The following is a 22,195-nucleotide window of genomic DNA, read 5'->3' on the forward strand; positions in this document are numbered from 1 at the left end:
TTCTGTCTCCCTATGTCTTACACTGTACGAAAGTGTTTGAATGACAAACAATACTGAATAAGCTATTTCTCCCATCTCCTATGTATGCCAACACTGACTATGTGCCTGTGTGTGTGTGTGTGCGTGTGATATTTCAAGCCTGGTTTGCCTCATTGTTGCTTTTATGGGATTACCACATTGGTGATGACTGGACCATAGCTCACAGATGCCTAACACATGCACGTATAAACAGAGACAGTGTAAGGGAAGTAAACAGTATGCTCTCAAGCTTAACAGTAACAGCAGATAATATTAAGGAAGCAAGCAGTAGTCTGAGTCTGCATGTGGCTTGAATGATAACGAGGCCGCAGCATGTTCCAGATATTTAACCCACATTAGTGTAAAGCTGCATTTGTACTGTTATATCAACAACCATTTCACATTTCTACACATGAACATATTGCCTGTGGCATCTCAGCTCCAATATAGGGTCATGTTTATTAGAACAAGGACAGTTATAATAAGAACAGGGAATAGCATCCAGCTGCAGGTTCAGACCTGAGACTTTAGACAGATTTACTGCAGTCCCAGTCACTATTCGCCACCAACAGACAAGAAAAGTAACAACAGCAGTTTTATACCTGAAGATGTAGGCATGCTACTGTGTATCATCCACTGACTGTATATAAAGACAGGCAAGGAAAAATTTTACTTTAATATGTGAGCACTTGATGGAATTGACTGATATTTTACATTCATCTTTATCAAGACCACAGGAAGTAAGACAAGTTTTGAAGCCAATTTGACATAGTGGCCAAAATTTGTAATTACAACATCACGTGGCGCACACGAAGTCTCGCTTCAATATCAAAATTTGATCCATTCATAATATAAGAAAAATCTAGAAGAGCCACACGATTAAATCATTTTAGTTATCAAAGGGCTAAACTGGAAGTTGTGGCTCAGCCAGAGGAAGCCTCTAGTGATCTATGGTTCAAGCAAAGTCCTGCAAATCTAAAGTGGTGTTTTATAGACACAACCTGAAATGGTCAAACTCCATGAACAAATGTAATGGCGACTATTAAAAAAATTGCTGATTGAACACTTTGTCTGCAGGTGGTGCTAGTGTTAAAACTGAGGCACCTTTCTTTGTCTGTAGGAAGGGAAACTGCAGCAGTTTTTCTTTCATATAGGTGGCACAGGTTGGCACGTGATAACTGAATATATATCCGCACCCTGTGTAAATATCCAAGTTTGAGAGTTAAAAGCTGCTTCACGGCAACACTTTGCATATAAAAACAAAATCCAGTGGTTGTCTTGCCTTAAGATGAATGGTATTACGAGTCAGATAGTAGGGTCAGTAAATACTGGCTGTGTAATACAGTGATGCAATTACAAGAAGAAGTGTGGATACACAGAGAAAATAGCCTCGAAGAGGAAGTGAGAGTCGGGATATCGAACATGAAGGATGTCACTCTGTATAGCCTTCAGCGACTTACAGCCCTCATTTTTCATCACACTCAGACACAACGGTCCTATTGTTTATTGATGAAACCATGAGTAAAAACGACACAATTAATTTATTTCAAATACAACACATTTTTAAAACTCAGCATGACGTGACCTTGGCTGCGATTGGTGTTGGAAAATGTCATCCACCGGAAAGAGATAGAAGTTAGGAGAGAAAACTAACCCTGGCATGTTTAGTGAATTCTTTGTGGAAAGCTTCAATTCAATACAACCTGCCATAAGCCAATGTCACTTTCAGTGAGTTTAAGCTGTGAAAATTGTTACCAAAGTGATGAAGTAATTGCACTTGTTTTCGAACTAAACCTCAGTGGAGCAACACTGAACATACTGAAAGCATTTAAAAGGAGGATCACAAAGTAAGAATTGGTTCTTAGAAAAGTCCTTACTCGCACAGACATGATTACCGAGCTCATTGTAAAAGTGATTTTGAAACAACAGAACAAAAGAGATGTTATGATTCAGACCAAGTTTTTCTTCTCTTCTCCCAGTCCTACACAACCTCATCTATTTGGTGTCATTCATTTGTGCTCCTCAGTGCTTTTCCCTTTCATTCCTTCATTCTTCTTCTTCTCTCTCCTCACATCAGCCTGCCAGGAGTGATGTGTAGGCCACACTCTCTTCTTCTCATTTCAGGCATGAGTGAGTTATTGAGGGTCATGCTCGATCTCCATTTGATTTCCCCGCAGCCCAGTGGCCGTGGACCGGCCTGTTACAGTCTTTCCAGGACAGAGATGTAGCTTGTTCCAAAGTGGCTTCTCTTCCAGGAGTTTAAGACGATGAGGTAAGTAGAAACGTCTTTCTGATGACACCCAGAGCGAAACGAGGCCGGACTTAATTCAAGGCCCCTCTTTCATCTATTTAATTCAAATGGAAAAAGATGCATTTTCACCAGATGACTCACGAGAATGAATGAGAACTTTAAATGTCTGCTTTGCATTTCCAAGTTTATGTTCCATCTGGGGGAATATGCAGATTAGCCGAGGGTCTTAAAACTGTTTATTGCTGGTGCAGAGTGTCATAAATCCACTGTATTACTGGTGAGGTATGCTCCATTCACTATCTTATTTCCTCCTGAGAAATCCTAAATGTTGGCAATCTGGAAAACACAAGTCTTCCAGCACATTCAGTTTGTTTGTTTGAGGTATATTTGTGCTTCATAAATATTTTTACCAAAGTGTAAAGTGTAGTAAAAGTCTTATGAAATTCATGGCTTTTAACTGTTGCTTGCTTGTGGCTCAGATGAGATCATTTACAAGCACAAAACCTGTTTCATTCTGTTTTAATTAAAAGAAAAAAACAAAAACAAAAGCTTTATCTCCAAAGTTTGAGCTTTCTTAAATTAGAAAATGGATTATGGGAATATTCTTCTCAGCCACTGTACGAACTAGTACCTTTTCAGGCTTCCAGTACCCACAAAGCTTTTAGAAGAGAAAGGGAATCACTGCTTTCCTACTTTTAGGGTAGTCTTCGAACTTAGCAAGGTACCATCTGTAGAGAGAAAGAGCAAAAGAGACATTTTCTTCGAAGTGTGCAATGCACTCCACGAAAAGCTACTCCGTGTGTGTGTGATTATTCTTACTTGTGGTGGGCCACAGCCCTGCTGGAGAGGACCACTGTGGTAAAGATGGCGAAAGCTAAACTGTGAATAGAGTGGCCAGCCAGAGCAAAGCCCGCCCACTCTATTATCTCTCCTAAGAAGTTGGCTCCAGACACATATTCAAACATTCCACCTGTGGGTGGAAGATGTAGGAATCAGTACAGGTATGCTCATTCTTTCATATGTTCACCGAAGCAAAAACAGCCCAAATATTTCACTGTGGAGGTGGACTGTCATTGAAAACTTAGCTAAATGAGTGATAGCATTTCAACTATATATTTAATTCTGAGTGTTAAAACCTCAAAGGGTATCCACACAACTAGCTCCACACTGACCATAGATGGCTGAGCACTCACTATTCGACTGCAGGCCATGTGTTGTGTTGCTACACTCTTATGTGAAAATGGCAGATTCTTGGCTGAGGGGATTCCAGACGTGCCTGGAGGTTCATTTGGAGCTCACAGCTTCCTCCCGCCTTGCCTCCTCCACTTTATTTTTCTTGAGGGTCCGGGATGGATTGTTTCAACAGGTTCATAGCAAGTTCAGGCTGAAGGTACTATTGTTGTGACTATGTTCTTAGTCAGTGGAGCCACAATCTCTCTGTGAACCTGTTATGATTACTGATTCATTTAGTAAAGGAAAAAAATCCAACTTGTGGTTTGAATTTGGCAAGTTATGTGATCTAAAAAGCAGAAATATATATATTTTAATTTGCTTGTCCAATACATACAACCTTCAAGGCTGTTTGTCAAAAGGAATTTGGAGATGGGCCAAAATCTTGTTTACCTAAACTCACCCCTGTACTTGTCACATCTCATAGAAAGTGCATCCATTTTCCCACAGTAAAGGTCATACACTGCAAAAATTCACCATAAAAACCTTCTTTCAACTTTCAGTGAATGGTTTTAATCAACTTGTTTTTTGTGTATGAATAAGACAAATGTGATATAACATGCTAATTAGGGAGCTCCAGCAGTGCTGGTAGTAAGAAACACGAGTGTGGTATCAAGTTAATGAGTGTTCTCCCAAACAGTTCCTTTAATACATTATTTGCACAATGAAACTAATTATCATTGCATTCCAGGTAGCAGAATTGTTATAATAAATTATCATAATTAATAACTAATTTAATGATGAATTAATAAAAAAAAACACTACTAAGTACTTTTATTGTGCTCTTGGAGAAATGTATCTTTTTTTTCCATTCTACTTTTTACACACATAGAAATGTATGTGTATGTATGTATGTATGTGTGTCTAATTAACGCAGAGAGAGGGCAGAGTGATGGGTTGCAACCCTCCACCTCCGTATTGACTGGTCAATGCTGGACTACCCACCAGTCCCCAAGTCAAGTCCCTATGGATGAAGCTACTGCCACCCTGAACGACTTAACTATCTGATGATAACATGAACACTTTTTTACAGTGCATAGGCTGGATGCTTTTTTAGCGTGAATCTGAAATAAGTCTGGTTGCTCCTTACAAAGACACATAATGTTCCAGTGTAGGGCTGGCTTGCTGTCTAACATGATTACTATCAACACTGGGGTGTTTAGAAAATGTGTCACATAAAGCAAAACCACACATACAAACACTACAAGCATTGTGAGTCAGTGACACACAAGCTGAGTTGGACCATATTAGAGTCAAAGCAGAGAAAAACATTTTACTTCACTAATGTATGGGCTCACAGGGTGCAAGACAGGGAGGAAGATAACTCCCGACAACCTGTGATTCTGCTTACAGTGTGATCCTGTATAATCATGCGACCGCACTGGAAAATTAGCATGTAGCGCTGCACCCAAGGACCACAGAGTCCTGTGCCATGATGTGATTACTGCTTTCTTGACTTTCTCGTCACCCCACAGCAGTGGTGAAAAAAAGGATCCAAATTCTAAACCCAAGCAGAGGTATAATTGCAATGCAAAATGTGCCTTTAAGAGTAAATGTCCAGCATTCATAACAAAAAAAAGAACGGTCCCCTTCAGTTTGTTAAACTAAAGCATTTTAGTGTTCAGAGTTGTATACTGCCAAGGTTTTTCCTCAGTGAAGGTTAGACATACTGTAATAGGAAATTTTTTCTGTGGTGAGAGAAATAATTCCGCCCACGGTTTCATGATTAAAGCCCTTACCTGTGGGAATCTTATAACCAGTCTCTCCAGGCTTTCTCAGGTTCCTCAGGATGTGGTCAGAGTGCACATTCACCAGCCAACCGACCAACCACAGCACAGACCCTGGAGACAAACCAACCCGAAAGCTGCTTTAGTTGACCAGTCAGCCAGCTTGTGTTTTTGATGAAATGCTCTTATTTGCTTTCTTTCCAAGAGTAAGATGAATTGACCAATATCAGTCTCATATCCGTGCAATAAGCGGTTTCCCCCTGATTCCAACCATTATGCTGTTCTCAGCTAATGGCCTCCTGGCTTCAGCTCCGTGTTTCATGAACTTTGACAAGCTTAATCTGACCTCAGTTTTCCCAGAATATTCAGAAAAAGAGCAAATGAGTCTGCTGTTGAACATTTCTATTCCACTGCTGTGAACTACAATGCAATAATACAACATACTTGAAATTATACATTCCACACCACATGAAAACAGTGATGTAATCTTTTTACCTGCATGTAGCATGTTTAGTAGTTCATATCAGGGAAATCTATGACCTAAACTCTGTATCATGATAAACTTTCAAACTGAACTTGATATTTCAGACATTGTGTTCTGTCGCTCTTGACACCATGACCTGGGCTCGACTTGTCGGACTTGGCTAACTCAGTGTAATTACTCTATATAGGCCTGGTTCTAGAGATTTCCTTTGTGATTCAAATTGAAACAGCAATCCTGTAAGGCTAATTACAGGCTATACATTCACTGAAATAGGGATGGTAATTTTAGTTTAGTAGCTTAAAAAGTTATAATATTGGTAATTCCCTATATTTGGATTACTATCCAGCTCTAAGTCAAATTTTACTGTGCTTTACCTAATATATAAATTTAGTGAATATACATGTATATAATATCTACTGGGAATCCCTTTTTCCCCCCATCAAAGGTGGGTAGTTAATGTTGGAAATAAATAAAACACTGCAAGGTTTACTAGGGCCTGTATGAAGAGTGGAGGGACAGTAACAGTGTAGAAAAACATATATTCTGAATTGACAGTTTCCTGCATTTGCTTGAAGACCAAGCAGAGCCAAAGAAAACTGCTGAGCACTTTGAGGTTTGGAAGGCGTGAGGAGCACCTGCAGTGGAGCAAAAGGTGAGAGACGGCAAAACAGTTTGAATGACAGCTATGTTTTTTAAGCAACGCCTTGCCTTTTCATTTCATTTAAAAGGGAGAGAAAGAGAGAGCGAGAGATGGTGTGTGGAGGAAAGAGGGATAGAAAGGGGGAACTGAGAGCGATGGTAAGGGATCCTGTTGTGTACTGTGAATCTGACTTCGTTCCTCTCTAATTCATTGCTCTCAACTTATTGTATTTTATACTAACTGGCACATACTTTGCAATATCAAAACACACAGCAACTTGTACTTTGACTAGATTACTGACCAAGTACTTTTACTTGATATTTTTTTTATATTTTTATCACATTTATTACATCTTTATTTAACTTGAGCGATTAGAATCCTGACCATTTGACATGAGTCTAGATTTTTCTTGGCTTTTCCAAGCTGGTTTAATACTTATCTAGGACTGTTGTCAGAGCAACTGGTGGAGTACAATGCAGGAACACACATGAAATTGGACTTTAGTCCATTTATCTGCTGCCCCAGTGCATGCTGAGAGGGTTCTAAAGGAACCAACTTCGGCTACGGTCAAATCATCAAAAAATGCCGTCCTACCAACTTAAGTAAAGACCACCACAGTGTCAAGAGAACCCGTCTGCACTTACACTAAGCTATGTAAGTAAGAGATGGCAGATGTCACTGGCATGGATCTGCTGTGGTAAAACTACAATGAGCCAAAGCTGGACTACTATCTTTACACTTTGTCCTATATGTTCTTACCATGTTGTTTCATGCTGCCTACATAACCAGGAACAACCATGTGAAAAATATTACTTTAGGGATGCTGAGAGGGCAACAGCACCCACTGAAACCAGGAATTATAACATCCATCAACTGATACATAAAAGATGTGGTACAATCTCGGTTTTAAACCAAGATTAAAGTCAATTTGAACTATGTATTGAGTGCACGGTATTGACAGGAATCACAACACACAAAACTGTGGCACTCATAAGAGCACTATAGAGATGTGAGTGTAAGGGCTTTGGATGAGGATCTTGTGCCAGAACTATCTTTACAGCAAAATGGTGTTTCAGTGGTGAAAACTGAAAAATGCAGACTATTTCAAGTCTGGCAAAGTCTATTTTAAAAGTGAGAGAAAATATTGACATTTAGATTGTGGATCATGATTGCGACTAAACAGATTTTTTTAGCCAGAACGCCCACCCCTATTTACTTGAATGTAAATAGTATGAATTCAAGAATGCACATGAATGGCAAACCAGTCTGGTAGCAGGCAGAGGACACTTACCTGTGATGAAGCATGGATGTGTAACCCAGTAAGCAGGGTACTCAGCATAATGGCTCAGGTACCTGATCTGCATGTAGCCATTATAGACGCAGAAAACAAAGGCCAAGGCAAATGAGGCGAATGGTGTTGGTTTACCTCCTCGTATTAAAAATGGATAAACAAAAGATCTGCAGCAGAACGAAAAATGTTAATAACATAATTCGGTTATTTCAAATACTTACTTTGACATACTGGCATAGATTAGTTAATAAGTAATACCAGAAACAGCGCACCTTTGCTTATCATAATGACTCACCTCTGAACATAGTGGCAGAAATACATAGCAATGAGCAGCTGGTTGGGCAGTAATGAGGTTTTCACACAAGACGTCCAAACAACCAGACACAGAGGCACCATGAACGCGGGCAGCTCTTGAACGAACCAAGCAAACCTGGCATTAACTAAAAATCCATATTTGATGTTAGCATATCGCCCGTATGGGACATTTTCAAAAAGCAAAGTAACAAATGTGCAGGCTGCCATGAAAACCATAAAGTAAGCCAAGCAGTCCAAAATGTACAGCTCCTCCTTTTCCGAGGAGAAGAGCCTGGAGAGCAGCGAGTCCATCACGGGAAGGCTAATGTTACAAAACTAAAAGTTCAAATACTGGAAATGTAGCTAACATTTGCCACTAACTGACAATCACTAGCTAACACAGCATGTACTGCGTAAATGGGATGGATGTATGGATGTCCCATCCAGGACCAATCACAGACCCTGAAAATATGGCGATAAATCCAATCAGCCAATCAAAATTCTTGGTTTTGCATCTTGGAAATTCAATAACTTTGGGTGTCGAGGGTACTAATGCACATTCCTAATTAATATGCATCCAGTGTAATCTAACAACGAGCTGGCTGCCTTGTAATTCACTATAATGACGCTTCGCTTGTACTTAAATTTATGAGACATTCTCAGAATAAACGCTATTATATTACAAAAACAACAAAACAAAATACTTATGTCTTTGAGCTAGTTCAGGGGTGTGTTTTATATTACACAAAGGTAGATTTTAAAAAAAGAAATGAAATATGCCTGAAATAATGTTTTACTTTATTTCAGGCACATTTCGTGGCCACCTCGGAAGGTCCTGATTCACGTGCGTCAGATGCAACGCGTTTGAAGCGTATACAGCGCAGCATAGCAGTCCACTCTCAAACTCTCGATTGATTTACATTTTATCCCGGTTGCATGTCACTTTTCCCTGTATCAACACACGACGTCGTTCCGCAGATCTTTCTCCAGACTCATCTGTTATTCCAACATGGGAAAAAGAAGCAGGCAGCGACAGAAAAACCCGACTGCTGGCAGAGACAACAGGGACAACGCTGTAAGATTGTCACTTCTGCTGCAGCAACTCTTGATTATGTTAGGTCTAAAGTGCTTAGTATGGCCACATATTACCTTTATTTATTAAATACGAAAGGACCTGGGACGAACGTTTTGTGTGTCATATGAGTTTTCTGTACTTATCTTGAGCAGTCATGCTGCTAGGACGCTGCTAAACTACTGAAACAGTAGAGAGCTTTACTGTTAGCTACCGTTAACTCAGCTGTATTGAAGCCATGTGTGACCACCATTTGTCATGTTCAGCCTTATTCAAGATGTACGTGCTTTATCGTCGGAAGAGACCTTGGGGTTTAACCAGACTTTATTCAGAAATATTGTTGTACGTGGCCATGCTGAGGGTAAATTTGTTTACCACTCACAAGTCTAATGATCGTTTAAAAGCACTGCGAAGGGAAGAAGCAAGAACGGTCGGGGGGGAAAAACAAAAATATCACTGACAAAGTAAAGTTTGTGGATGCCGAATTGACCGTTAGATCGTACTAAAATCTAACAGATCTTGTGAGACGTTCAATAAGTTGTTTGCCCTTGACCACAAGCAAATAAACATAAGATTGGAATGGCATTTAATGTATGTTTTAATACAAAAGATTGCTTCCCTCACTATTAACCACACATCCATGTGTTCAGGGCTGGGGAGCTGGCTATGCTGACATTGTCAAGGAGAATAAGCTATTTGAGCACTACTATAAGGAGCAAGGGCTGGTGCCTGATGGAGAGTTTGAACAGTTTATGGATGCGATGAGGGAACCACTACCAGCCACCATCCGCATCACTGGATACAAGAGGTGAGCTGGGCAGATTTATAACCTGGATTAAGACCCTTTGTCTTATTTGTAAAGAGTGTGATGCTCACCACTATGCAAGATACGTAAAAAAGAATGCCTTTTCTCTCTGACAAACATATGCACCCCACAGAACATCCTCAAAAGTTTTCTGAACCAGCCCACACCTTTGCACATCTGCATCGTCTTGATCAACAGTCAAATATTTGGGCTTGTTAATGGTAGTGCTTTGAATAATTGGATTGTGTTGCAACCTGCCCAATTTCACCTGCTTTTTGTGTTGTTTCAGTCATGCCAAGGAAATCCTCCACTGTCTGAAGGAAAAATATTTTAAGGACATTCAGGAGCTGGAGATTGATGGCCAGAAGATTGAGGCTCCACAGCCTCTGAGCTGGTAAGATCTCATGGTTTACCTATGGATGCATGGAGTCAGACTAGAACCTCAGTACGTACTGTGTCCCATCCACTTCAGGTATCCTGATGAGCAGGCCTGGCACACCAACATGAGCAGGAAGATCATTAGGAAGTCTCCATTGCTGGAGAAGTTCCACCAGTTTCTGGTCAGCGAGACTGAGTCGGTGAGTCCAACACAAACAAGAAAGAAATTTTACCTGAAGCTCCTGTAGCCCCAATGTTAAAGAAGCTAACTTTTAACAGGTTTGAGTTACATTGCAGATTTCATTGTTAGCCATGTTCACAGAATGTAAACTGGGCAAATAAAATAAAGAGAACACAACATCAGAAGTCGGCAGCAAAATAAAGAGGTGAGCTTGTGCTTGTCCTTGCAGGGTAACATCAGCCGTCAGGAAGCTGTCAGTATGATCCCTCCTCTCCTCCTGAAGATTGAATCCCACCACAAGGTAAAAGGTCCTCTTAGAGCATTAAGAATAGTACACCTGCCAGTACTTACTATATTACAAATTAAATAACAAGAAATACAGTAATTATAATACAACAGATACAAATACAATAAAGAATTATTTTGATATTGATCTCCACTTTGATGTTTTTCAATGACAGTCCTCTGATTTTTTTTCTTTTGTTTGTTTGTTTGTTCCTTAATGTTTGCCTTTTTTTTCAATGACAGTGTTTTTTTTGTATGTTGTCAGTAGTTTTTCAGTGTCACTAGTTTTCAGTTTCAGCTCTCTATCACCTTTTTGATGTGGAGAGGACAGGATTTAGATTAATAAAACATAATAAAATGAAGTTTTTTTTTTGCTTTCGAACATTTGTTTCAGTACGAATACAACTTTTTCAAATACTATGCCAATGTTTCCTTTTTCAGTTCATGTTTTGTTTTTCAGTACTATGTTTTATTTTTTTAATGCCAGGACTCTCTGTTACTGTTCTGACCCCATACTCTGCACCGTCATAAAACTCTTTGCCTGTGGCTTGAAAACAGCTGTCTTCACAAAACAATTTGTTTTCAAGTGTTCCATGTGTTCCAGATCCTGGACATGTGCGCAGCTCCGGGGTCCAAGACAGCCCAGCTCATTGAGATGCTCCATGCTGACATGGATGTGCCATTTCCAGGTAAGAAACACGTATTCCCAACAAGAAAAATGTTACAATAATTGTTTACTTTGTATTTGACTGGAAAAAAACTCACCAATTTATTGTACTTATCAAGCACAGAGAATCTGAACATAACCCATAACCCAAAGATGTCCCTGCTGCCATAACCTCACTCTTTAACAGTAGTCAACTTTTAACCCACTCCTCTACCCTCCAGAGGGCTTTGTCATTGCCAACGATGTGGACAATAAGCGCTGCTACCTGCTTGTGCACCAAGCCAAACGTCTCAACAGCCCCTGCATTATGGTGGTCAACCACGACGCCTCCTGCATCCCCACGCTCATGATTAACTCCAACAGCAAGAAGGACATCCTCTTCTACGACCGCATCTTGTGTGACGTGCCCTGCAGGTCAGCAGACTGCCGCTGGATATTGTGTCTGAATCAATGACACACATTATGTAACGCTGCTGGAGATTTGGGCTTTGGAAGTCCGAGGAGGAAGTGGATAAAGAAAGAAATATGGTGGATAAACTTAGCTGGATGTGTGGTTGTTTGGCTGGAGAAGAGATTTTGGGTGACAGATGGAGGATGAGGCTTTACCCAGTCTGTCAAATGCAGTGCATTTACCCACCCGGCTAATAGTGTTTTGTTCTTAATGTTTCAATACAGGCTTAGTTGTAAAACATCCTTCTCCTCATGAAGTCTAGCATCATTTTGTGGCCAAAACGGAACTACATTTATTTGCAAATGCGGTGTGAGTTTGGCCAGCTGTGGTGCTGAAGCCAGAAGGCCCTGCCAAACACAACATGGGGAGAGGGAGGGGAGGAAAAGCTGTAATGAAGACAGAGAGAGGCAGGCGGCAGAGATGTGAGCGGTCAGCTAAAGTACAGTGTTTAGACAGTTTGTGCTTGCCAGACATTTTTGCCCTCTGAGAAGTATCGGGGATCTCCAATGGTTTCAGAGCCTCGGGCTAAACTGAGGAAGTGTGTGACTATTGCTGCTGTCTGCTCTGTGTTCTGCAGTGGTGACGGCACCATGAGGAAGAACATAGACGTGTGGAAGAAGTGGACGACGAGCAACAGCCTGCACCTTCATGGGTGAGTGGGGGCTGAGTGCGTTTGTGCTTTTGTCACAGCATAGGAATTCATACACTTGTGTGGTAGACCAAATTGACTACACAACAAGGGAATGGAGTGTGTTCTTTTGGTGTTAAATAAAAAAAGTTGGCAATATTACAGAGCGTGTGTTTGCATTCACTAGGCTCCAGCTGCGCATTGCCGTGCGTGGCGTTGAACAGCTGGCTGTGGGAGGGAGGATGGTCTACTCCACCTGCTCGCTCAATCCTATAGAGGACGAAGCGGTTATCGCTGCGCTGCTGGAGAAGAGCGAAGGTAATATACACACGCAGGGCTATACAGTTTAAGCAATATGTGACGGTTGTTTTTTTTGTTTTTCAAATAAAAACTCATTGTTAGATTTTACAGTGTCTCACCGTTTTATGGTTCAGTGTACGATTTGTAGACAAATGATGATTGTCACGCAAAGCTTACTCCCTGTTGCCAGTGGGCGGCACAATGACTGCGACTCGAGTTAAATTACTTTTTCACTCATTGATACTGAAATGGCAGGGGGTATGCTTTGATGAAATCTCAAAATATTCACATTAAAATATCATCAAGGTCTTATGGCTTTTTCGGCCACATTTGAGGTGGATCTGGTTTGTCCAATAGGACAAGTATGTCAAAGTATAAAACATGTATCCTGTTGCCAGTGGGTGGCGATGTGACTAACTGCCTATTGATATGTGGATGTCCTCGTTGTGGGACTGTCAACACTGTTCAAAAAAACTCAGGATGTGATTGACATTTAATCTTAAAGTGTTAATATTGTACAGAGCAAATCTGAAGTCGACTTTCTTCAGAATTTCATACTTATGAGTGAAACTTGCATCAAAAGAGCTGCTCTTCTGAGTGTGCTTATGTGCCATCTTGCCACACTTGTGGTCGAGACCCATGACACATCCACATTTTTCCATATTTACCATGACTGATAAGTGTGCCAAGTCTTAGTTTTCGATCAGCTTTAGGCCATAAAAAGATGCAATTTCAATTGCACCAGTTGTTGCTTTGGTCCTAATTGGTTACAAAAATACCAGCAGGTGCTGACTTCTAAATTCTGATTTGTTAGTCTTGAAACTGACTATCACATGAATCTGACTGACTGAACCTCATATTTCTGTTTTCATATCGTACTGTTAAAAGCTGCAGAGGAAGAAGTCTTGTTTTCCTTCTGTCGTGGAGATTTTCAGGACTGTGTATTATATTGTAAAACTGGTCAGATAACACTAAACAGTGGAGGTGCAGCACTCGGATACTCAAGATCCAGAGCTGTGGAGCCTATAATAAAATCTTCACTTTTGAGCTTCTGAATGTGTCGGAATATATTAAACGAGTATATGATAGTATATGAAAATTACATCTAAGTACAACCAGTCTTTTTCTGCTCAGTTGTAATGTCTTTCCCATCCCCATTGCCAGGAGCGCTGGAGCTGGCCGACAGCTCAGCTGATCTGCCAGGGCTGAAGTGGATGCCTGGGGTTACTTCCTGGAAGGTACTGGAACGTTTAGTCGTTGGTGGTTTTTAAAACAAGCCAACCGCTTAGAATAGCAAACCATAAAGGAAAACAGTGTTTAAGTTATGGAAGGGCTTCAACTTCAAAGTCAGACGGGATTTTGTTGGCCCTCACTGTGGATTTCTTTGATGGGATCACACCCTTAAACAAACGACTGTTGTGTCTTGTAGCTGATGACCAAGGAGGGCCAGTGGTACTCGGATTGGTCCGAGGTTCCAAGCAGCCGTCACACGCAGATCCGCCCCACCATGTTCCCTCCAAAAGACCCAGAGAAACTTGCTAGCATGCATCTGGAGAGATGGTATGTATACACTCACTTGGTTTATGATCTTTTAGTTCCTTTCCTATAACTCCAAGCCCCAAATGTTAATCTTTAAATCCATGCACGGTCAGCTCAGTTCTAATGACTTCAGCGAAAGGCTCTACAGCCAAAGCAAATAGGAGCAGTGAGAGCAGGCTGCCTTATTTAACGCCACATTGAGTGCCAGAATAATGAGTGTATTCTATTGGTGAGTTCAGTGGCAAGGAGGTAGTTATAAAAATGTACACATCTAATAAAATTTTCCCTGCAGTGTAATTTTGTCACTGTGTAGAAAAGGAAGAGCCTTTTTCTGTCCCAAAACCTTTTTTTTGAAAGCAGAGAAACACAAACACACACACACACTTGCAGCCTTTTCTGTTTTTCACTGATGCCAAATTCATTAGCTGAGTAACGCATCTGATTTATTTTCTTGACACAGCTTTGCACACACACATAGAGGCTGTCTGCATGGATGCACATTCATGTACACACCTGCACTTTCACAAAAGGAGGAGGGGGGTGATGTCATTTCTACTCTGCAGCTTTTACTTTATTGCTCAGACTTAGCCAATGTCAGCCAGCAGATGGAGCTGTTATCACACGTTACCTTAAGCATCATTTTATTTAAAGCTGGAAAAAAGTCCTTGTTTATCTTCACAGTAGGTGGCACCATAAAACTCAAAGCCCTGATTTATATTTCTGTGTGTGTGTGTGTGTGTGTGTGTCAGTATGAGGATTCTGCCACATCACCAGAACACTGGAGGTTTCTTTGTGGCCGTGCTGGTGAAGAAAGCCCCAATGCCTTGGAACAAAAGATATCCCAAGGTACCTCCTCACAAACACATACACTCAATGGATGATTCCAATGTCAGTCTTACTTGAAGAAGGAAATGGAGCAGAACTCCGACATGTGGTTATGGGTGTTGAGCTTTTCATCACTCACGTGTTTAGTGTTACTCAGGTGAAAATTCTTTTTATCTTTTTTGTTTGTCTTTCACCTCCCTCCCTATCATCCCCAGCTTAGGAAGGACGTCTCGTCCCTCTCAGCAGCCCAGACTGTGGGCTCTTCGGAAGCCTCAACCCCCGCAGACACTCCCCACCTTCCCGAGAATGCTTTGGGTGAGGGGGAGGGGGCAGGCGCAGAAGGAAAAGTATATGAGGAGGCACCCAAAGGAGCGTCCTTGGCCCAGGAGGCCACTGCTATACGAGATGGAGTGTGTGGGTGAGTCATACTGACGTGGGGAGCCAAAGCAAAAATGGAAATTGCAAAGTCTTGAGACATTTTAAAAAAAAACAAAAAAAAAAACAATAACATTGCTCTTGAATAAGAAATTACCCTTTGAAATGCACCCAAAGATGGTCCCGAAATACGCTGATTTTAAGTAATTTCCTTGCATGGCCATTGGTCACTTGATAATCAATATATAAGTCCTCATTAAAAGCTCACACAAAATGTTTTTCGTCAGAAAAGTTTTATATCAACTACTGACATGAGGTATTTTTGCAGCACAACCTGAGTAAATTGGATGTTTGAAAATGAATGAATGAATGAATGATTTCCAGGCCTCCAGCTTCTAAGAAGATGAAGCTGTTTGGTTATAAAGAAGACCCCTTTGTGTTCCTTACTGAAGATGACCCTGTCTTCACCACCATTCAGTGAGTGCCTCTGTGTGCATTAGACATGGAAATGATTGTTTACAGCATTACCAGTGGTGCAAAACATTTTTTTTTGTTTTGTTTTCTCTAGATCTTTCTATGATCTGTCACCCAACTTCCCCAGGCTGAATGTCCTGACCAGGACCCACGAGGGCAAGAAGAGACACTTGTACATGGTGTCCAAAGAGCTCCGCAACGTGCTCCTCAATAACAGTGAGCGCATGAAGGTGTGTTTCTTGTGGATTAGCGTTTTGATCAATGTACACATTCAAAACCGGGTTTGATGACGATGATCAGAAATCGTTTGGAAATCTGATTAAAAATAGATGGCAACAAATAAAGAATCAATTATGTTCTGGTGACTGTGCATTGAGGAGTGACCAAACTACGCAGCTTAGTCAAACAAACTGATAGATATAGCAGCGCTCAGGCCAGTTTTACATTGGTAGGTGTGTGTGTGTGTGTGTGTGTGTGTGTCAGCCCATGAGAGGGAACCAGCCGAACAGACGGGACCCTCTCCTATCCCAAATCCCTATGGTCCCTCCACCCTGTAGCACCTGCACAGGTGGCTGTGTGTGTGTGTGTGTGTGTGTGTGTGTGTGTGTGTGTGTGTGTGTGTGTGTGTGTGTATGTGTATGTATGTGTATATGCATGCAGATGCACATGTGCCTCAGTCTATTTGTTCTCCTCGTTGTGTTTAGTGTTTCCTACTTTCTAGTCACTTTCTGTTGGGCTAAACCACAGAGAACCACGTCATTCCAGATTGTGGTCATTGTGAAAGAGTGATTGGTGTCCTTAATTTTAACAGTTCTGCTACTCTAACTGCTTGTCAGTGTAATACCTCAATGAAACTCCTCCTTTTTTTTTTTTTTTTTATGAAAAAAATGAAAGAAATCCCAAATGTTTATTTTCCTTGTTCTTTACAACATTTCAAGTTTCATGGAGGAAGTCAAGATGCATATTTATTGATGCATAGTTTAGCTGAATTTTACTGTGCAGATCACTGACAGTTGCCTCCCACTCCTGCTGGGACACCAGAGCTGCACTGTGTTTACACACACTGTTGTAATATCTTATACAGTTGGTGCCTCAAGCAAGCAGTTCGGTGAGCGTCAGTTGTACTACAACACCACAAGTAGCATAATAAGTCTTTTATTGTTACTTAAATTATCCTTGATTGTGTTTTCCCAGAGAGGTGTTAATTAGTGTCTTTAGCCAATAGAATTTGGTATCACTGTGTTGTTTCTGTGCTGAGCCGTATGTCAGTGTCAGTGTTTTACTTGTTCCTTAGGTCATTAACACAGGCGTGAAGGTGTGGTCTCGCAACAGTGATGGAGAGGAGTTTGGCTGTGCCTTCAGACTGGCTCAGGAGGTAACACACACACACATTGCACTGTACAACACAGCACCCCTGAACACCACGTCTCGTCCTCGCACAGTGGAGTAAATCTAACCTGTTCTTTGTTATAAAATGGAAGATGTATCATTGTGAAAACAAAATATTCTTCACATTTTAGCTGCATATTAACACACAACTCCTATAACCATCTTTTTGGGACCTTTTTAGCTTAACACTTCAGATCAATTTAAGTAGTACACACTGCTTAGTGGTAGCTCATCTGTCTAGAACTTCTAACTGTTTAGGTTTTGTGATATTTTTCATTTTAAAAGCACTTACTCTAGTACTACCATACAGTAAGTTATTTGTACTATCATTGATTTATTCACCACAGAGGCGATGAGCATAGCTGAATAACAAGGGAGCCAGATGGCCGAGTTCACACTCAAATGCACTTCTAATGAATGTGTTTTAAATGCACCGTGTAACTGTAAAGAATCTGGATTTATTATGTTGGTCTCCAGATCGTCAACCACATCTCTCCTCTGTCCTATAAGGGTATCTACACTCTTCAGCCTTACATTCGCTCCAGGATAATCACAGTGAGTGTGGAGGATATCAAAGTGCTGCTGACCCAGGAGAACCCCTTCCTCAGCAAACTGCAGGACGACGCTCACGCTCAAGCCAAGAAAATGGGTACACGTCGCAAAAGATTCTCATACCAAAACATAAGACACGTATTCCAACTAAATGTCCACTTTCAGACAGGCAAAAGTCTGTCGGCATCTGTCCGTATTTGGTTTTGGTTCAGACTGATTACATTTATGACTTACTCTTGTTGAAAGCACTGTGATTTCACAATACAATTTCAAAATAATGTAATGAATGGATATTTTATAATTATAGCAGAAATAGTATTGTTTTGATAGTGACAAGCAGCCGAAGCAGCCTAGAAGTCAAAGCAGTGGATTGGCTAGCATAAAATGAAGGACAGTGAATGAGTAATTCTCCTTCTTCCTTAATAACTGGTGTTGAGCTGCCTTTGAGCAAGGCACTGACCCAAAAACCTCTGCTGAGCAGTCCCAACAAAAGAAAACTGTAGTTACACTGGGAAATTGTCAGATACGAAGTATTTGTACACAGACAGTGTTGGGGAGTATCTAACAGTAAAATGTGGTTTTTGAATGTGTTGTTGATTGTTTCTAGTTATTAATCTGTTATTCTCTCCACAGTTATGGGTAGCATCGTGTTGAAGTACATTCCCAACCCAAAGTAAGTTTTTTTTTTTTTTTTTTTTTTTTTTGTTCATTTGTTGTGTTTTTTGTTGATTTTAAGTGTTTGAATGTATATTTTTGTCATTATCAAGTTCATGTTCTTGGTCTGACACCCATCATGACCCTCTGTTTGTCAGTAACACAGCGGAACCTCAATGTCCCATCCAGCTGTGTGGCTGGAGGGGAAAGACATCCATCCGAGCCTTCGTCCCTCGCAACGAGAGGTTTCATTACCTCCGAATGTTAGGCGTGGAGGTCTTCAGAGACAAACAGGGCCTCGGGCAGAAACAGAAGGATGACAGTAAAGAAGAGGTGGAAAAGGACGCAGAGGAGGAAGGAGTGGCGGAAAATGAGGCCGAGCTGGACTTTGAGAATGGTGATGAAAACGGATCGTCAGAGCCAAAGGCCGACAGCAGCAACCAGGGGACTAGCAGCTGAGGATGGAGAGGAGATAGCAGAGAGAAATACAGAATGAAGACGTATTAGAGCTCTAAGAGCTGTTGACCACGTCCAGCTAAGACCACATTATGCAGAATAAAAGGATGATATGCCTCCATGAGTCTCTCTGTTTAGCAAGATGCTGCTGCAGAAGGATTCCCTCCCTGAGATGGACTCCCTTGGGATTTTTAGTTGTTGGAGCCCCTCTGGGAGTCAGCTTTTTAGTTAAATGGCTTGTCTTATTTTATATAGCTGTTTTTTTATGGTTTAACAGATTTATTCCACTGACCAAGTGGCATCTCTTTGCTTTCACTTGCCCATGTTTAGAGAAGGCATGGATTAACTTCCACCTCATTTTCTACACATGTAATTAAGCAGAAATATGGAGTTGATTAAACGTGTTCAAGACTAACTTCGTCATTAGTCAAATCATTTGACCTGAAGTTCATTCTTGGCCTGTTGGAGTGTGAAAGGTGTGTTTTATTCTGTCCACAGACAAAATAAAGCAACTATAAGGAATTAAATAAATTCTTAAACTAGTTTGGCACCCTTGGCTGTCTCAAGGATAAGCCAATGGCAAGTTTTATTTTTATCACTTGCCATTTTTGACAAAGTTTCACCACATTTAAAAGCAAAGTGGCAAAAGTGTGTTTGTTCTTGAAAACCGAAAGCCAAATGATGGAAATAATATTAGATGTAAAGTAGTAGAAGTAAATTGATCTAGTTAGCATAGTTTATGGGAAGGTGCCATGAAAATGAATCTCCCTGCTGTGGACTAAACAAGAATTTTGAGTGAATGTAACTGTCAACATAGCAGCATCAGCTAACACACTCACAATGGCAATGCTAACATGCTGAATTTTAGCAGGTAATATTCACTGTCGTTGAGCATGTTAATATTCTAACATTGGCTAGTTGGCATTAACACAAAGTGCAAACTGCGGCTGCTGACAAGGTTGTCATTTTTGCAAACATCTTAAAAGTCTTAAACCAAAGCATAGAATAAACTGAAATTAATTCTTAATCCTGACATAAGTGTGATGTCTGTACCAAATGTAGTGTATGATGTATATGACACGTGTATATGACACTGAGGTTGTCTGGGAACCATGAATTTGTGTACCAGGTTTTGTGCCAATCCATCAAGTAGATTTTGAGATATTATAGTGGTCAAGGTTTGGAACAAGATGATAAGTCACAAAATTCATCTGGATTCATTCTCTGGACACCATGGCTGCACAGTTTTGTGCCCAACCTATTCAACAGTTGTTGAGTTATTTCAGATCGGATTTAAGAGCTGGCACATTAAGCGTGTGAGCCACTGCCCTAAAATCTTATGTGTTTGATAAGCAAGAACATTTAAAGATTCCTCAAACAACAGAGAACCATAAATGACTTTTAGGTGCCGATCAAAACATGAAAAACATATAATTAAACCTCCCGTGACAAGAGCATATTTGCTGCATCTTGTCACCGGTTGCCACGGCAGCTTCACTGCTCTGGATGTACAGCCGGACAGACGTCTCTCCCTCTGTTTATTACCCAGTACAGCTGCCATGACAACCAGCCCCCTCACCTCTCTCTGGTGACGGGAGTATGGAGGGACCACAGAGAACATCATCTACTCTTCTGCTGTCTTCTCATTTTCTTCTGCCAGCTCCCTACTCACTTTTCCTCTTCTTCCTGTGTTAGCCGTGTTTCCCTTCCTCTTTTATCATTTGGTCTGTGACCTCTAAAGTGCATGGCAGTGGGTATTACCAAGCAGTAGTGCAGCTGTCATGTCAATTCCCTCGGCTGTCGATATGCCAGTGACAGCGCTGTCTGCAGGGACAGAAGGGGACAGGCCGGGGAGACGACAAGAGTCCCTGTTTGGTTTACGGTTATGTGAGGATCGAGTGGAAGCCTAAACCCAGTTGTAGCATGTTTTGGGGTTTTTTTCTTTAAGATTTTGTGTGATAAATTAGATTGATTTCCAGCCTCTATTACAGGTTTTATGATAGATGAAAATTAAAAATGGTCGATTATTGAACAACATGGCTGAAGAAGGAGATAGAAAGGATACAGAGGAAAAAAGTTTAGATTTTATTTAAAAAATGTGTAGTATTTTACAGTGATGGTGAGGCCAAAACAGGGGTGACCGGCTTGTGGGGTCAGTCAAATGATGAACAAGGAGAAGAAAAAGGCTCAATTTCTTTCGAGCTGAGTGGAAGACAATACATGAAAATGGAAGAGTTGAAAATGATAAAAGCCTTGGGAGGATGAAGAGAGATGAGTGCACAGAGGGTTAGAGAGAGGGTGGGGATGAATAAATCGAATTGGACAGATAGAGAAAGGTTTGGAGATAAGGCAAAAAGTTGTTACTGAGTCATAGGACAGTCTGTGTACGTGGGAGTGTGTGTTTGAGTTAAGCTGCATGTGAATGTATGCCTATTTCAGTGTGTTTGCGTGTGTGCTGGTTTGTCAGTGTGAATGATGTCTTCTGCCTTTGAGTTTCAACGTTTACTGCCAACCTTTCAATACAAATGATGACTTCAACTCTGCACAGGGACTAACATACTAACTTTGTCTTCTTTCTCCTTCGTCCTCTCCTCGTCCAGTATTTTTTTTTTTTACTTTCTATTCAAATTTCCGTGCAGTCCTTTATTCATACTGTTCACTTCCTCTTTCCATTTTGATTATATTTCTCCCTGGAAAAGCTTCCTGAGAGCACTCACAGCAACCCAAGGCTCAGATTCTAAAATGCTCTCAAACTGTGGTCTCAATTTAAGTCACTGCTTTTAGTTCCCTCTCAGCACACCATTGCTTTTATATGAGCACTATTGTTCTTCTACCCTCCACGTTTGTATGGTATATTGAAACATTTTTAAGGCCTCACTCAGTGGCCGCGAAGCAAACCTACTCGAAGCTGTTTGACAAGTTAGCCTTAAAACAGCAACAGTACTTGATGAAACTCTGTGTCCCACACAGAAAAGACAGACTGGTACCCCGGTGGTTTGACACAGCCAGCGTTGGGCTACCTCAACCATGTTGCAAACACACCCAGGTCAACATTGCAATTACACTCTTAGTCCTAAATAGTGGAGCACAATACATAATGTTATCACTACTGAATGAGCAAATACCATAAAATATACTTGACATACAGCAGAGCAGCCTGCAGGTATCATTTTGTTCTCTGTGGCATTGTTATCTCGTTAACCATTAACAATGATAAAACTTGATTGCC

The 22,195-nt window shown here is 40.9% G+C and overlaps 2 protein-coding genes across 3 annotated transcripts; one reads left to right on the forward strand and one right to left on the reverse strand.

The window, feature by feature from the left end:
* Nucleotides 1-1,506: 1,506 nt before the first annotated feature.
* srd5a1 (steroid-5-alpha-reductase, alpha polypeptide 1 (3-oxo-5 alpha-steroid delta 4-dehydrogenase alpha 1)) lies at nucleotides 1,507-8,484 on the reverse strand. Of its 2 annotated transcripts, none has more exons than XM_046416932.1 (6): nucleotides 7,937-8,484; nucleotides 7,642-7,808; nucleotides 5,239-5,340; nucleotides 3,089-3,239; nucleotides 2,901-2,997; nucleotides 1,507-2,783 (listed from the first exon to the last, which is right to left on the reverse strand). In XM_046416932.1, the coding sequence occupies exons 1-5, from the start codon at nucleotides 8,245-8,247 to the stop codon at nucleotides 2,931-2,933; spliced, it is 798 nt and encodes a 265-aa protein (XP_046272888.1). In that variant the 5' UTR covers nucleotides 8,248-8,484; the 3' UTR covers nucleotides 1,507-2,783; nucleotides 2,901-2,930. The 2 variants fall into 2 exon arrangements, with proteins under 2 accessions (XP_046272888.1, XP_046272887.1); XM_046416931.1 differs by having other exon boundaries at nucleotides 1,507-2,363; nucleotides 7,937-8,482.
* A 260-nt stretch (nucleotides 8,485-8,744) lies between these two features.
* On the forward strand, nucleotides 8,745-19,381 carry nsun2 (NOP2/Sun RNA methyltransferase 2). Its single transcript, XM_046416930.1, has 19 exons — nucleotides 8,745-9,010; nucleotides 9,658-9,815; nucleotides 10,102-10,206; nucleotides 10,285-10,390; nucleotides 10,601-10,672; nucleotides 11,261-11,345; nucleotides 11,545-11,737; nucleotides 12,352-12,426; nucleotides 12,590-12,720; nucleotides 13,867-13,940; nucleotides 14,132-14,262; nucleotides 14,991-15,087; nucleotides 15,282-15,484; nucleotides 15,826-15,918; nucleotides 16,010-16,145; nucleotides 17,210-17,290; nucleotides 17,815-17,953; nucleotides 18,490-18,529; nucleotides 18,669-19,381. The coding sequence occupies exons 1-19, from the start codon at nucleotides 8,945-8,947 to the stop codon at nucleotides 18,967-18,969; spliced, it is 2,286 nt and encodes a 761-aa protein (XP_046272886.1). The 5' UTR covers nucleotides 8,745-8,944; the 3' UTR covers nucleotides 18,970-19,381.
* The last annotated feature ends 2,814 nt before the right edge of the window (nucleotides 19,382-22,195 follow it).

The sequence above is a fragment of the Scatophagus argus genome, chromosome 17, assembly GCF_020382885.2.
Source record: "Scatophagus argus isolate fScaArg1 chromosome 17, fScaArg1.pri, whole genome shotgun sequence".
In the NCBI taxonomy this organism is placed as follows: Eukaryota; Metazoa; Chordata; class Actinopteri; family Scatophagidae; genus Scatophagus; species Scatophagus argus.

What these genes read in the sequence shown, in the direction of transcription:
- srd5a1 (XM_046416932.1), bottom strand. Translation starts at nt 8,247, where the DNA reads ATGGACTCGCTGCTCTCCAGGCTCTTCTCCTCGGAAAAGGAGGAGCTG. An exon ending in ACATCCATGCTTCATCACAG is followed by an intron (nt 5,341 to 7,641) that starts GTAAGTGTCCTC and finishes GTTTGTCTCCAG; the next exon opens with GGTCTGTGCTGTGGTTGGTC. An exon ending in AGGGCTGTGGCCCACCACAA is followed by an intron (nt 2,998 to 3,088) that starts GTAAGAATAATC and finishes TTCTCTCTACAG; the next exon opens with ATGGTACCTTGCTAAGTTCG.
- nsun2 (XM_046416930.1), top strand. Translation starts at nt 8,945, where the DNA reads ATGGGAAAAAGAAGCAGGCAGCGACAGAAAAACCCGACTGCTGGCAGA. An exon ending in GCTGCTGGAGAAGAGCGAAG is followed by an intron (nt 12,721 to 13,866) that starts GTAATATACACA and finishes CCCCATTGCCAG; the next exon opens with GAGCGCTGGAGCTGGCCGAC. An exon ending in CGCTCAAGCCAAGAAAATGG is followed by an intron (nt 17,954 to 18,489) that starts GTACACGTCGCA and finishes TTCTCTCCACAG; the next exon opens with TTATGGGTAGCATCGTGTTG.